The 13,909-nt window shown below is 43.2% G+C and overlaps 1 protein-coding gene across 1 annotated transcript in view; it reads right to left on the reverse strand.

Moving 5' to 3' along the window:
• Nucleotides 1-1,175: 1,175 nt before the first annotated feature.
• Nucleotides 1,176-13,909, reverse strand: part of LOC104940907 (rapamycin-insensitive companion of mTOR) — a gene marked incomplete at its 3' end in the record, with an annotated part of 36,155 nt that continues 23,421 nt past the window's right edge. Inside the window, exons 21-34 of the mRNA XM_010765921.1 lie at nt 11,965-12,129; nt 11,391-11,467; nt 11,223-11,301; nt 10,988-11,097; nt 10,809-10,896; nt 10,588-10,680; nt 10,364-10,470; nt 7,020-7,249; nt 4,973-6,065; nt 3,090-3,349; nt 2,094-2,300; nt 1,853-2,017; nt 1,622-1,745; nt 1,176-1,314 (exon numbers count right to left, since the gene is read on the reverse strand). Coding sequence (XP_010764223.1) covers nt 1,176-1,314; nt 1,622-1,745; nt 1,853-2,017; nt 2,094-2,300; nt 3,090-3,349; nt 4,973-6,065; nt 7,020-7,249; nt 10,364-10,470; nt 10,588-10,680; nt 10,809-10,896; nt 10,988-11,097; nt 11,223-11,301; nt 11,391-11,467; nt 11,965-12,129 — 2,937 coding nt within the window. The remainder of the gene's footprint in view (nt 1,315-1,621; nt 1,746-1,852; nt 2,018-2,093; nt 2,301-3,089; nt 3,350-4,972; nt 6,066-7,019; nt 7,250-10,363; nt 10,471-10,587; nt 10,681-10,808; nt 10,897-10,987; nt 11,098-11,222; nt 11,302-11,390; nt 11,468-11,964; nt 12,130-13,909) is intronic.

Consider the following 13,909-nt stretch of genomic DNA (forward strand, 5'->3'; position numbering starts at 1 on the left):
TTAAGGTTTTAACCGTACTACTACTTTTATACATACCGCTTATCGGTCCGGTCTTTTAACGGTACTCTTATCGGTCCTTTTAACGGTACTCTTATCGGTCTTTTAACGGTACTCTTATCGGTTCTTTTAACGGTACTCTTACCGGTCTTTTAACGGTACTCTTATCGGTTCTTTTGGGGGAAAAAAATAAGGTAAACTAACTAAACAAATTGTGAACAAAACTAACATTGCTTTTTATATAAATTAAATAAATAATATTTCACACCAAAAGAAACAACAATGCTTTAACAAATCGTATTAAATAATCTGATGACAGAATAGCTGAAACTTTAACAAAATAAATAACTCAGTTACCTCTAATCATTAACCCATGTTTGTATAATGTAGTTAACTCTGTGTGTTGCTGCTAGCATACATAACACCTGACGTGGAAAAGTTACTCGTGGATGGGGCTACAGCGCTGCTAGAAGCCGTAGCATTCCTCCGTCTGAATGTGGAGCACTTTTGCTAAATGTTTAGACAAATTGCTCGTGTTACCGCCCTTACATGCTAAACACTCTTGGCAAGGAGCATTGTCCACCTCAAGACGGGTAACATTTAACCACACCTCGGAGCGCTTCTCTCCGCCATCTCCTCCGTGTGTGTGTGTGTTGCTGTGTGTAGCAGCTGCGTGTGTGTAAACTGCCCCGCCCCCTCGCACACAGGCGGGAGAGAGAGATCTCTCGACTGGATTGGAAAGATCGAAAATACTAAAAATAATCATAGACGCATTTTTCAGTCTTTTTGCGTATTAGAAACGGAGTTGGCGACACTAAAACTGCAATATAATGTTTGTGTAGCAATAATACATATACTTTTTACATGTCTCCAGTACCGATAAAATAGACCGATAACGTCGTAGCTTAACGGTACCACGGTCTTTAATAATTCAGCCCCGGGGCCCGTTTTTGTCAACCACAGACCTTATTTCGAGCTATTTTCCAAAATCCTATGGAGAAATTGCATTGTTTTTTTTCAAAGGAACCGGAAGTGGTCAAATGCTATACCTTCAGCAATATTTAAAATGTAAGGCAGACCTTTTTTTTTTGAGGTGAAAATGCTAAACATTTTGTCTAGTTATTACATATTGTGGTGTAATATATTAGTGTGTTGATACAGCGGTTATGATGTCTCACCGCCATGAACTGCACGTCCTGGAAGAGTTCCTGTATGAAGCGTCTGGAGGTCAGGCGGAACATGCAGTGGGCTAACAGGTTAGAAACCTCGGAGTACAGGCAGATGTCGTCAAACGCGTAGGGGAACTTCTCCTTTATCCTGCAGGAGAACAAAGGGTATACACGTGTTAAAAAAAAAACACAATTTGCAAAAAAAATACATTTTGCAAATGAACATGCATCTCAGAAAATGTTAAATAGAGCTGCTGTATTTCTTTGAGTTTTTCACTGACAAAACAAGACATTTAAAGACATCAACTTGGATTTCGAGAAACTAGGATGGACATTTACTATTTCCTGACATTTTATACACCAAACAATGAATGGATTCACATGTGGAAAATGGGCAGATCAATTGATAACAAAAATAACCAAGTCGTAGCAATAAAAAGGAGAGAGAGCCGTACGTCAGTAGTCCTGTTTCGTGGCCTTTGGTCCCTACAGAGGAGCTGAGGTTGATGATGAGGCGGAGCACCTCCTTCCTCAGCAGGACTCGGGAGGCGGGGCCGTCTTCTGATATCGACTTGCTGCCTACATGACACATAATGAAGAAATATTCAATATTTACCACGAAAATGTTTTTTTATTTATGGTAAGGTATAGAAACCCCCCCCGCTCTGCAGGTTGTGTTCACTTACTCGTAGTCTTCCCTATGACGATGTCCGCGGGGATGGGCGTGCTGCAGACGGACCCCTGGGACACGGCGGCGTCGCTGCAGCCCGACACGCCGGATAACTTGGACTGAGGCATGACCTCCAGGCGATGGCCGCTCTGCGCTCCCCACGGCTGGAAATCCACAAATTCTGGAACAAAGAAAGGTCCTGTTATATTCTGCACTGAGTTTAATCTTAACGACTGAATGTGTGTGTGTGTGCTGACCTGTGCGGGGGTGTGTGTTGTTGATGGGCGGCCGAGTGGGGTATCCGAGCACGCTGGACCCCACGCAGTAGAGGCAGTTCTCCTCGGTGTGCTCCTGCAGGCCCGTCTCGTCCAAACCCACCGTGTGGGTCTGGCTGTCGCCGCGGCACACGATCAGCTCGGAGATACTGAACTGCTGCTTCAGGGAGGGGAGGGGGGGGCGGTCTCCTGCACACAGAGGAACTCAGTTAGCTAAAAAATCTACACTTTTCTTTATTTGTTATTTTAAAATATTGTGAAATCATTTTATCCATTGCAGTTTTGCATGATTATATAACAACATAAGTCAAACATAAATAATAATAATATATAATAATAATAATAATTGGGAGAGAGTTCTAGTGATGGAGCCAACACCTGGAAGGCACGGTCACCTTTCTTTTCTTTTTTTAACAAATCAGATTCATGGCAAATAAAAAAAATAAAAATCATATAATACCATAGGACGCAGTAAAACATAAAAAGTAAAATAATAAATATATATAAAATAAATAAATGAAAATATATATAAAATAAATAAATATATATATATATATAAATAAATATATCTCCACTTCATGGTTAGAAGGATTGGTAACTTGGAATTATCTTTGCAATAATAGCCTCATTATAGGACTCCATAATTAGAATACTATAGTTTTTATAATAGTTATATTTTGAACTATTATAGTTCTATAGTATGTGTATAAGTCCTGTTCTTCTTTCTGTGTCTTTGTCTGCACCATTTACACCAAAGCAAATTCCTCCTATGTGTAAATCTGATGATATCAACTTTCTGATTGTAACCTTAAAGGTGAAGTTATTTGCTTCATCTCATTAAGGGGTACTAACGGAACTAAACGGGAAAAGTACTCCGGTGTGAACGTGCCTATAGATAACAACCATCAGTTTCAGAATATTTTTGTTCTTAATTTTGGGATTTAAATATCATTTAATCAGGCCTCAAGTTGAATGTACCGTCTCCATCTCCAAAGAGGAAGCTTTTGCGCTCCTCCGACGGGGGGCTGATCCTCTGCTGAAAGTAGGCCGAGTCTCTGATGTGGAACATGTCGTTGATGTCCATGGGCAGAGCCAGGCCCACGTAGTCGTCGCTGCACCCGTAGGTGGCGCTGGAGACCATGGAGCGCACTGAGGAGCAGCGGTGCAGAGTGCTTTGGTTGATGGGACTGAGGAGCTCCTCTTTATCCAGAGAGGCAAAGCTGAGCGCCTTCAGGAACCTAGGGAGGGCAAGAGGAGAGGAGCGTGAGAGGGTCCGGGGGGAGAGACTGGGACAGAACGAGGAACACGAGGAGTAAGTGAAAGAAATGTTGGATGAAAGCAAAGAGACGGACTTTAGTGAACACAGAAAGAAGGGTTGGCGATGGGACTCTAAAGAAAGCTATCAGGGCGGCAGCTGAAATCACAGAACACGTGTTCATCCAAAGAGCGATGACACTGCATCATAGCTGTTTCTAATATCTACTTGCAACAATTTAAAATATAATAAAGCACCCAAGGATGAAAAGTCTGAAGTTTCACAAATTCAAAAACTACCTATTATATTAATTAAGGGAAAGGTTTATTAGAGTAGACAAAATAACCTGAACCTAAAAGTTGATATAACTATTTTTCTAATATCGGCCAATGAAAGTATACCGTTTGATAAAGTCTGTGTTGTTTTGAATCAATTCAAATACATTGTATTAGCCACAATTTTCTCAGTTTATTTATCTTTCAAGAAAAGTCAAGCTTCTTAAATATTTGCCGCAACAATGTTCTATATTATCACTATTCCTTTGCAAGGACAAAACATTCATAGTTTTACCAATTCAATTGATTCAATGTTTGATTTAATTTCTATAGAAGGAAATAAACACTGTGCAGGATTGTTTTTATAATCAATCAATTATTACACTATAATACTTAACATGCCAACACAGTGTTATGACTTACAAACAGTGTAACCGTATGCATATTATAACACCTCTCTCTACCTGTGTGCTGTTCTCTATGAAGCTCTATGAGGGGGGAACCACTAGTGACTCTACATGGGGCTTGTTCACTCTGCACACACTACAGGAGTCAAAACGGACATATCTGATTGGGTCACTTCTAGAAGCTACGGCTCTACTAAGGAGGACACTGGGTCGCTCCACCCACCGCGGGGCAAGTGTCCTGGACAGCCTGCGGTATGGACTTATGACGGGGGGCTCTGGACAGGTACCCCTCCTGTCTGATATCCTGACAGACATAGAAGGTGCACAAAGAACACACAGACACACAAATGGAAATGTTTCACACTTTCTACGAAGACCACAGCTATATGACATCATGTTGGCATTCATAGCGGATTACAATGCATTTATAAAGCTTTATTCACTACACTCAAGATGCACTTTTATACCGGTCATAAAAGGTTTTAGATGTTGCTGAAAATAAATTAAAGGCGCATTATAAATGCTTTTGATACGTTGTAAACTACAGGCTGACTTATAATACATCATGACTTTACTGTTTAAGTGCTATGGTACACACAGTATCATAAGTTAGAAGAAATAGTAGATAGATTATTGAGTCAAATTATTCTTTTTGTGTTGATATCATGCATCAGAAAGCATGAGTTGTTCATGAGTGAAGTCAAGCAGCATCATAAATCCATTATAATCCACTGTGAATGCCCTCATAATGCAGTATAGATGCAGTCTTCATAGAAAAAGTGTGACTTATTGTTTCTCTTTGATGAGGAAACACATTTTATTTTTGAGTTAATGCAACAACAACCATCATTCAGAAAAAAGGAATAACTGCAGAACCTTTTCTATGGATGCTTTCTGTCATATTGGCCATGACAGCTGCCTTACCTGCGAGGCGTTAACCTGGAGTCCAGGCTGCCGGTCTTCATGGTGATGGTGTCGGTGAACAGCACGTCTTTGGCGGGTGAAGCCAGCGCCTCACTGTGAGACAGAGACGGCTGGATCCTCTGCTGCTGCAGCCTCTTCAGCGTGGCGTAGCCCAGGGCGTCCCGCGGGCTGGTGTACATGAAGCTGCAGTCGGCCAGGTTCTTCATGGTGTTTAGGGAAGGAGACTTGAGGGACTGGGCTCTGCGGGGGAGAGTGTGGGAGGAGCCAGGCGGTACCAGAGAGGCGGTGGCGGACTTGGAAGTGGACATGTGGTTGGTCTCAGCCTGGGGGGTGAGGGAGGAGAGCGTTTTGACAGTCTTGGCCGACACCACAGTGTTGAGGCTCACGCAGTCAGAGGAGTCAGGTTCTGGTTCGGGATTATCGGGGTTTCCCACGGTCTCCCTGGAGGGGCTGGAGCTCATGGAGCTGATGCCGCTGGTGGTGGTGTCCGTGTTAAAGCTCTGACTGCGGCTTTTAAACTGAGTACCCCCGACGCCCCCTCCCACGTTTCCTCCACTCAACGAGGAGCCGCCGTCCCCTGCTAGACGCTCCCGGCTGCTCTGCTCCCTCTCTCGGCTGGGCTGCTCCCCCGCACCATGCCCTGCGAGGCCACTCAACCCGAGGGAGGAGCCCCCTACCCTGGCCAGCCCGCCCTCTACGAGCTGCTCCTCAGAGCCCCCCCTCGTCCCGACAAAGGACGTCTCCAGGCTGACCGTGGGACTCTTGGGCATTCCTCTGCCGTTAAAAACAGGGGTGAAGACGTCTTGGTTGGGGCTGTAGATAGAAGGCTCCGTCACCGTCCTGTTCCGCTTCATGCTGCCCATCTTGAGTTCAGTGGGGGTACGAGAGCCTGAGGGGATCTTGGGGTCGCTGGTGGAGCGCAGCTTCTTGCTCGGGAGGGACAGGGAGTTGAGGAAGCGAGTGCGGACGAAGCGGGTGGAGGCCAGGATGGTGAAGGGGCTGCGGTCCTTCGCTGGTTTGGAGTGTAGAAAGTAAGAGGGCTCGTCTGAGGGGTCCAGGACATCACACTTGTCGTCGTCAAGGATGTACATGTCTGAGAGACAAGGAGGGAAGAACACGATGGGAACATTAGAAGGCTATATATACCGTAATATATAACACATAAGAACTCACTGCTACATAGTTTGAGTTTCTCCTTCTGATAACCATGAACAATTTGCAATCAGTGTTTCCCACAGAAATTGATTCTATTTGTGGGGGCACCGCGCACCCCCCCCCAGCGTTCTTGTTGCTCTGTGTTGCGTTGTTAATGAGCCACCAAAAAAATAAAAAAAATAATACAACATAATTTTTTTTTTTTCTTCATGAATCCATGTTGGGCGGCGATATATTGTGCGCCCGCCACAAAGAAACAATGTACCGGAAACACTGTGCATGCTGCTATATCAGTAAATGTCGTGCTCCCCTGTATCCACAACATTTTAATCCAGAATTGTAATGGTTAATAATTTTAAACATTTTTTTACTTGTATTAATTTTTTTCATCCTGTCACTCTAAGTATTTGTATTTTAATGTTGAACACACACTGCTTCTGAAACAAAATAATTTCTCAAATTGGGATCAATAAAGTATATCCATCTATCCATCTATCCACCCATCTATCTATCTATCCATCTATCCACCCATCTATCCACCCATCTATCTATCTATCCATCTATCCACCCATCTATCTATCTATCCATCTATCCACCCATCTATCCACCCATCTATCTATCTATCCACCCATCTATCTATCTATCTATCTATCCATCTATCCATCAATCCATCTATCCACCCATCTATCTATCCATCTATCCATCCATCCATCTATCTATCTATCTATCTATCTATCTATCCATCCATCTATCTATCTATCTAATGGCCAGGGAACAAACAAAACGTATAGAAATGGAACCTTTATATCCCTTATGTATCAATAATGTTTCCACTGTAGTAGAGCTGACTGTCTTCAAATGCTGCTAATAAAGTAAAGCGAATCCTACGTACTTGGTTGAGACTCGCTCTCGCTGTTGTGGCGCGAGCTGGTGGACTCAGAGTTCAGACTGAGCGTGCTCGGGACTGAGGAGAGTTCAGAGGTCAGCTGTGCGTCGACCTCTTCTGGAGTGACCGGCCACTGCGTCCTGCGGCTGTGTCTGACTGCGTCCCAGCCGTACTGCTTCAGCACCTCACAGCCCTGCCGGGTCTTGGAGATGACCCCCAGCACATACACACACGTTCTGTGAAGGAGTGAGAGGATGGCTAGTGAACACACTGATTGTACAAATGTGTTGACCAATAACATACTTTCAATCATAAGTACCATAGCATGATTTGTGTTGTAGGAGATGTAGGTGAATAAAAGAAAAACACCCCACTTCTGTAAAAGTGGTGAGGTCAAAATACTACATTTACAATAGTTTTGGAAAGTAAAACATGTGTGTAAGACTGAGGGACCAGAGTGGTTCCCACACGACTTGTGGGATAGCAAAGATGGAACGAAAATAGTAGAAAACTCTTAAATCATGGCTGAAAAATGAATGGGCCATTTCTTAAGGATAAGAATAGGTGAAATATTCAAATTGGAGAAAGCACACTAATTATTTAAGGCCAGATTCATTATTGTGGGACAGTAGAAATGCCCCAGTATTAGGGCTGCACGATATATCGTGTGGTGACGATAATCGCGATATTCACATCGTGACGTGACGATTTTTTAAATCCTTCATTTTTTTTTTAGGACTTGCGATATTAAGTAGGCAAATTAACTCAAACACGTCATGTTACAATTATTTTGCTGCTTGCTACAAAAGGAAAACTTGCGCGGCTCTCATGTCAGGGGTACTGGGTACAGGGTCTGCATGCGCAGCAAACCACCAATCACAATCAACTCTCCAAAGCAAACGGACCCGGTGATTGAAGGTAAAAACACTGAATACATTTGATAACTTAAGATCCAGACGTCCCTGACTAAAATCCTTCATCCGGTTAAATATAGTTACAAAAATACCAATTGTATACCATTAAAGTTCAAGAAAGGATGGTTTGCGGGAAAAAAAACGGTCTTTTCTTCAATTCCTGTATGTTTTCATATCGCAATATATATCGCAGGGGGGTAAAAAATCGCAATGCCAGTTTTTTCCAATATTGTGCAGCCCTACCCAGCATACAAATCATATTCTACAGACTTTTAACAAAAAATATTCCACCCACCCTGGCCTTTTACAGGGTATATGCAGGAATCCGTGGAAGTCAAATTTAAGACCTTTTAAGACCGTTTTTAGACCCTTCCATACTCGTTAGACCTCATCGCAATCTTATTGAGTTCTAACCGTACATTGGCAACGACACTTATCACGATTTCACATATAACTGATTGTAAGATAGCAAGAACTAAACAGAGGCAGACAGATACCTCCCAGCCTCTCCTGCACCATGAACTTCACCTCTCTGTGAGGTCCGGTGCCTCGCACCGCGAGCCTGCTGCTTTGTGGCTCTGTAATCGGCTGCTCTTTCATTCCAGTAAACCCCAGAAACATTAGAAAACCAGTATCTGACCAATAGCAAAACATATGACCACTTCGCCGATCCCGTAAACCTAAATAGATGCAGCTTCAACGGGGATATGCCCATAAATAGAAAAAGAGGCTCCCTCACAAAACAAACAGGGTAAAATAGAAGGACAAGCAAAGCGCTAGTCCAGAAGGCTAAAAGCCACATGGCACAAATAAGAACGATGCAAACACACAGACATCAAACTCAACACAAAATTTGGAGTAACATTTGTTACTACAAAAGAAGAATATAATATATTAAAAGACTATTTCTCGTTCATATAGAAATAAACATATTAAAAATAGGGATACATGATAAGAAACTTATACCCTAAAATAGCAATCACTCGTGAGAGAAATAGGAATGAGACTTAAGACTAAAAAACCGGACCACACACCGGTAAAACGCATACGCAACGCAAAAGGCACGTTCCGGAAGTATTCGGACATATAATGGTCGTTCACACTAGACCCGTACAAATGCTGGAAACGACATGTAGTACATACTGTCAGCGCCTGTAAGCTGCGCTGCTGCCGCCCGAAATACCAAAAGACACGAAGAAGACCCCAGAGCATGGTGCCCTGGTTTAGGGCCCTCAGTTAATTCCCGCGGTGGCGACGGCCTGTTCCCTGCTGTACTCTCAGCGCTAATCCGGCAGATGAAAACACCCACCTCTCGCCTCTTCCAAGGAACGAGGGGCCGTCGCAGTTTCCGTAAAAAAATGTTCCGCCGGTCAACATGTCCGTTAAAGTTTAAATCGTCCGTACAAAATTAGGAAAGGGTGCCGGTCAGAGGTCTTCTTTGGTATTTGATTGAGCTTAAAACAAATGATAACGACTCTGTCTCTGTATAATATATAATAATATTAATACGTGACTGCCTCTCCTTTTCCTCCCCCTCTTCGACAGCCCATCAGCAGCAGGGAGACAGTGGGAGAGGGAGGCGCGGGCCTCTTCATCGTTATCAGAAAATGAATCATATAGGGAACCACCGAGCCGTTGGACCCCAGAGCGTGTGCGTATGCCGGGAATCTTACCTCATGTAAATAACACAGAGTGACCACAAACAGCAACACTTTATATATCTGCAGCTAATGGAGTTTCAGTTTCATCCCACAGGCCATGAGACTGTTGAACGTTTGAAAGAACATCCGTAACATTCCATCTGTTTGCAACTCATTTATATATCAATATTCCAGTTACTTGTATATAGACTAGGGCTGCACGATATATCGTGTGGTGACGATAATCGCGATATGCGCATGCGCGATATTCACATCGTGACGTGACGATTTTTTAAATCCTTCATTTAAAAAAAATTAGGACTTGCGATATTAAGTAGGCAAATTAACTCAAACACATCATGTTACAATTATTTTGCTGCAGGGGGGGGTAAAAAATCGCAATGCCAGTTTTTTCCAATATTGTGCAGCCCTACCCAGCATACAAATCATATTCTACAGACTTTTAACAAAAAATATCCACTCACCATGGTCCTTTTAATATTTTATTTCAAATAAAAGATATCAATTATAAAAAAATTATCATTTACTCATGAATTATATTGCATACGGATCAGTCCTACTTGGAACACTTTTATAGTGTTTAATGACTGGTGGCTTGCTGATCTGTAACGTCATAAGAAATCTCATTTCATTTTTTTGCATTTACTCATCACTGTTTTGAATTATATTCACCACCAAAGTCTATTACGTGTTTAAATTCCAAGAGAACATTTGTTTCTTTCTTTATAACTGTGCCCGGTGTGAGGCCCATACATGCTACACTGTAAACGCTTACCCTCGTACTGACAGTACATCACAGTTCTGAGCCAACGAGAGGATGTCAGGAATGACGTTCTCCTCCTGCAGGAGATTCAGACCCCAGTTTGAAGAGCCAATGTTGCCCTGCATGGAAAACAACACACACCATTACAGCCATGTCTTTGCAACTAGCCTTTTCATTATTATTATTATTATTATTATAGCAACACAGTAACTGAAGTGACATGAAGTGACACTGACCAGAGCCCAGAGAGCGGCCTTCAGCTGTTTGATGCCCTCCCAGGTGTCCAGCATCGGGGAGCGAACAGTGTAGCTGAGGTCAGGAACCACACTCTGGAGAAAAACCAAAATAGACGTTAAGAAGAAAGGCAGCTAAATCTGCATAATCCCCAGAGAAATCAATGTATAAATGAAGCACTTATAAAAAGAACAGAGTGTGCGGTGGAACAAGTGAGAAATACCTGAGCCTCCAATAGATGGCAGCCTGTCTTATCGTGGACCAGCTGACCATACAAGTGCACAGGAAGATAGACATTTGGTCTTTGTAACCTGGAGACACAAACAGAGAAGTTTAAAAAGAAGTTAAGCACGAAAGGGTATCCTTTGCATTGCCAGGTGATAATAAACTCCAGCTTCTCACCTTTGGTTGCTGCGTCTGACGTAGTTGTCTCCATCTACAGGTTTGCGGTAGGTTGTAAGTGCTTCGTTGAGCTGCTCCTCTATTAGGTCCACGTACTTTAGGTTGTATTCCTGCAAACAAACACGCATTTATTTCAAATAGCAAACCTCTGTTAGTGTGTGGTCTTCATATATTATAGTAGCCAATGCAATTTAAACGTGGTTTGCACAATTCAAGGCCAATATCGTGATCATACCTTCTGCCATTTGTCCAGCTGTTTGCTGACGTACCCCCTCTCATTGAGGTAGGAGAAACCTTTAGGAATGGACAGGAACCTAAAACAGCAGAAAAACAAGATGTTCAGTGTGTTTCAGAAGGCTGCTGGACTACATCCATGTGTGGCAAGCAGTGCTGTTGTAATGACCTGAGGAGCAGCAGGAGGCCCTTGTCTCCCAGGTGGGACAGAGCTGGTTTCAGCTGGATCAGAGCGTGGAGGTTGGCCTGAGAAGCAGCACAACAGACAGTCAGACAACAGTAAAGAGGAGAATCAAATGCTACTGTCCGAAAAACACCATCAACTCAATCTAATTGCATTTCAACATATCAAGAATAACATATATCCAGGAATTATTCATTATTATTCTGTTATTTATGAAATCCTGAGGGTGATCCATGTTCTTAGCATGATCTAAACTGTTTTATTTCCTTTGCTATTGACTTAAGAACAACAAGCACACATATTTGTTTCTATTTTTCGTCAGGGAAAAATATTTTAAATAGTCAATCAGGATCATTACTAATTGCAACCACAAGATGATACCATTTCTAAATAGAAGAAAAAGCATGTATGTTTTCTTCTAGGTGAATTTGAATGTATCATGTTTAAGTATGTGGTCGTTATTGTTCACTGTAATAGTGAGGGAAGAATGCATCCTAATCTGACAAACAGATCCTTTGTTCTACTTCTCTGACGGTCTTCTGTGTTTGACAGCAGTCACCTTGTCCTCGCAGGCCTCGTCCAGGATGTCCAGAGCCTCCATGGACACAGCCTTGCTGTGGTCGTGGAGCTGTGTGACCAGCAGCTCCATGCCCCAGCTGCTGAAGAACTCCACGCTCGCACGTAGCAGCACACGGAGGTGTTTGGTGGCATACAACCTGCACACCTGCTCAACAAGGAAGGGAGAATTGTGGGAGAAAGAGTGGAAATGAGGATATTACTATCAGAGCCTATATGTGTTGGGAACAAATGAGCAAAGCATGGTAAGTGTAATACTTTGTATCTATTACGGTACGTCCACACAGCAGCTTTAAAAAAATCTTCCAACGCTTCTCTGCCCATTGACTTTGAATGGGGGTGACATCACTTTGCCTCGCTTTTCGCCGAACTGCATTGTGGGGAAGCAATGCGAAGATTTCCAGGATTCAAAAGTTGAGCAATGTTCAACTTTTGAAGCTGAGCTGGAAGCGTCAGCCAATCAAATCCCGTTTATGCAAATCTGACAGTACACGCGCTAGCTAATCAAACCACGTGTAAGTTCATTTCCTCATATTCCAAACGAGAAATTACGGTAGCAAATCACCCGGTTCTTTACGACCAGAACTATTTACCGGGATACAAACCGGAGGAACCAGGCATGGAGGGAGGTGGCAGAGACAGTGGGTGAAACTGGTAGGTTTTCGCCTGTTTGGGGAGTTTATATCCAGTTTACTTCGTTTTAACATTGCTATTGCTTTGTATGTCGGGGCGGGAGGTTCATGTGATTGGTTGTTGGTCTGCAAAAAATCCCCAAGCTTTCAGACAACTAAGGAGTACCCCTTAGCCTGCTCCAGTCTCTTCACACGAAAATGTGTTTGTTTATTTGAGTGAAACGGAAACATGGAAAATAGTAATAAATTGGACGGGGAAACCACCGCAAGCCAGAAAAAGAGAAAGAGAGGGAGCAAGGTTGGTCTTTGCCGGTCCCCCATTGGACCTCCTGGACCACTTCCCTGTACCACAGGTACGAACAGGGAGCAGGAGTCCCGACTTCGGGGACTCGCACCGAAACAGGACGTCTCATTGCCGGCGGTGGTGTGAGTGGTTTGTGAAATGAGGAGTAAGGACCCCCTGTGAGAGACGGAGTGGGGTCCCTCAGTTTGCGACCTCTCTTTACACCGGACAAAGTCACCCACTTCACGTTGCACCCTGTATCTTACCTTCTGAAATGTCTCTTACAGGATAACTACGTACTTTGTAACTGGTTGTAGAAAAAATAAAATAAACCGTCGGGCCGGGACTTTAGACAACGAGACAACTTCTTGGTCACTACGACACGACCTTTGCCGATATAAGTGATGTCGACCGTGTGGTCGTCCCCTGCCAGACCGGTCTCACTCAGGGAGAGGTTCTGGGAATGGAACGCAGCTGACCTAACATTCCTTCGGAGGTCTTTGTCCTCGCAACTCATGTTCATTTTTTGGACGTATTCCGTCGACAATCCTTTTGTCCGTGTTCACAAGACTTCAACCGTATAGATGGGGTTCTAACTTTCGTTGTAATCCTCATCTGGGAGTAACTTTTCAGTATTATCCTCCATGAGGCTAACAGACGTATTAAAGGTTAACATTAACCAAGAAAAATATCTTAGTAATTTTAACCTGGTTTTCATAAGTTTTCTTAATGTTGTAAATTTTCAAACCAGAGATAAACCGGGAACGTCCACAATCGTTTACCGTTGAAATACAAAAGGAATGGAAGTGTGACTTTCCCTTTGAAGTCGTGGACTAGCATACTACGCAACACGGACCGACTCTAATGACCAGAAACAGCCACCACCAAGTCACAAATTTATATGGGCATTGTTTTGCCTAGTGTATCGTCTGACCCCAAAGGAAGGGCGACTCGGGTAACTACGACGAGATTGCGGAGCAGGGGTCGGCTGAAAACTTTTTTAGAACTTTTAG

This window comes from Notothenia coriiceps, unplaced genomic scaffold, assembly GCF_000735185.1.
Source record: "Notothenia coriiceps isolate Sejong01 unplaced genomic scaffold, NC01 NC01_scaffold00002825, whole genome shotgun sequence".
Taxonomy (NCBI): domain Eukaryota; kingdom Metazoa; phylum Chordata; class Actinopteri; order Perciformes; family Nototheniidae; genus Notothenia; species Notothenia coriiceps.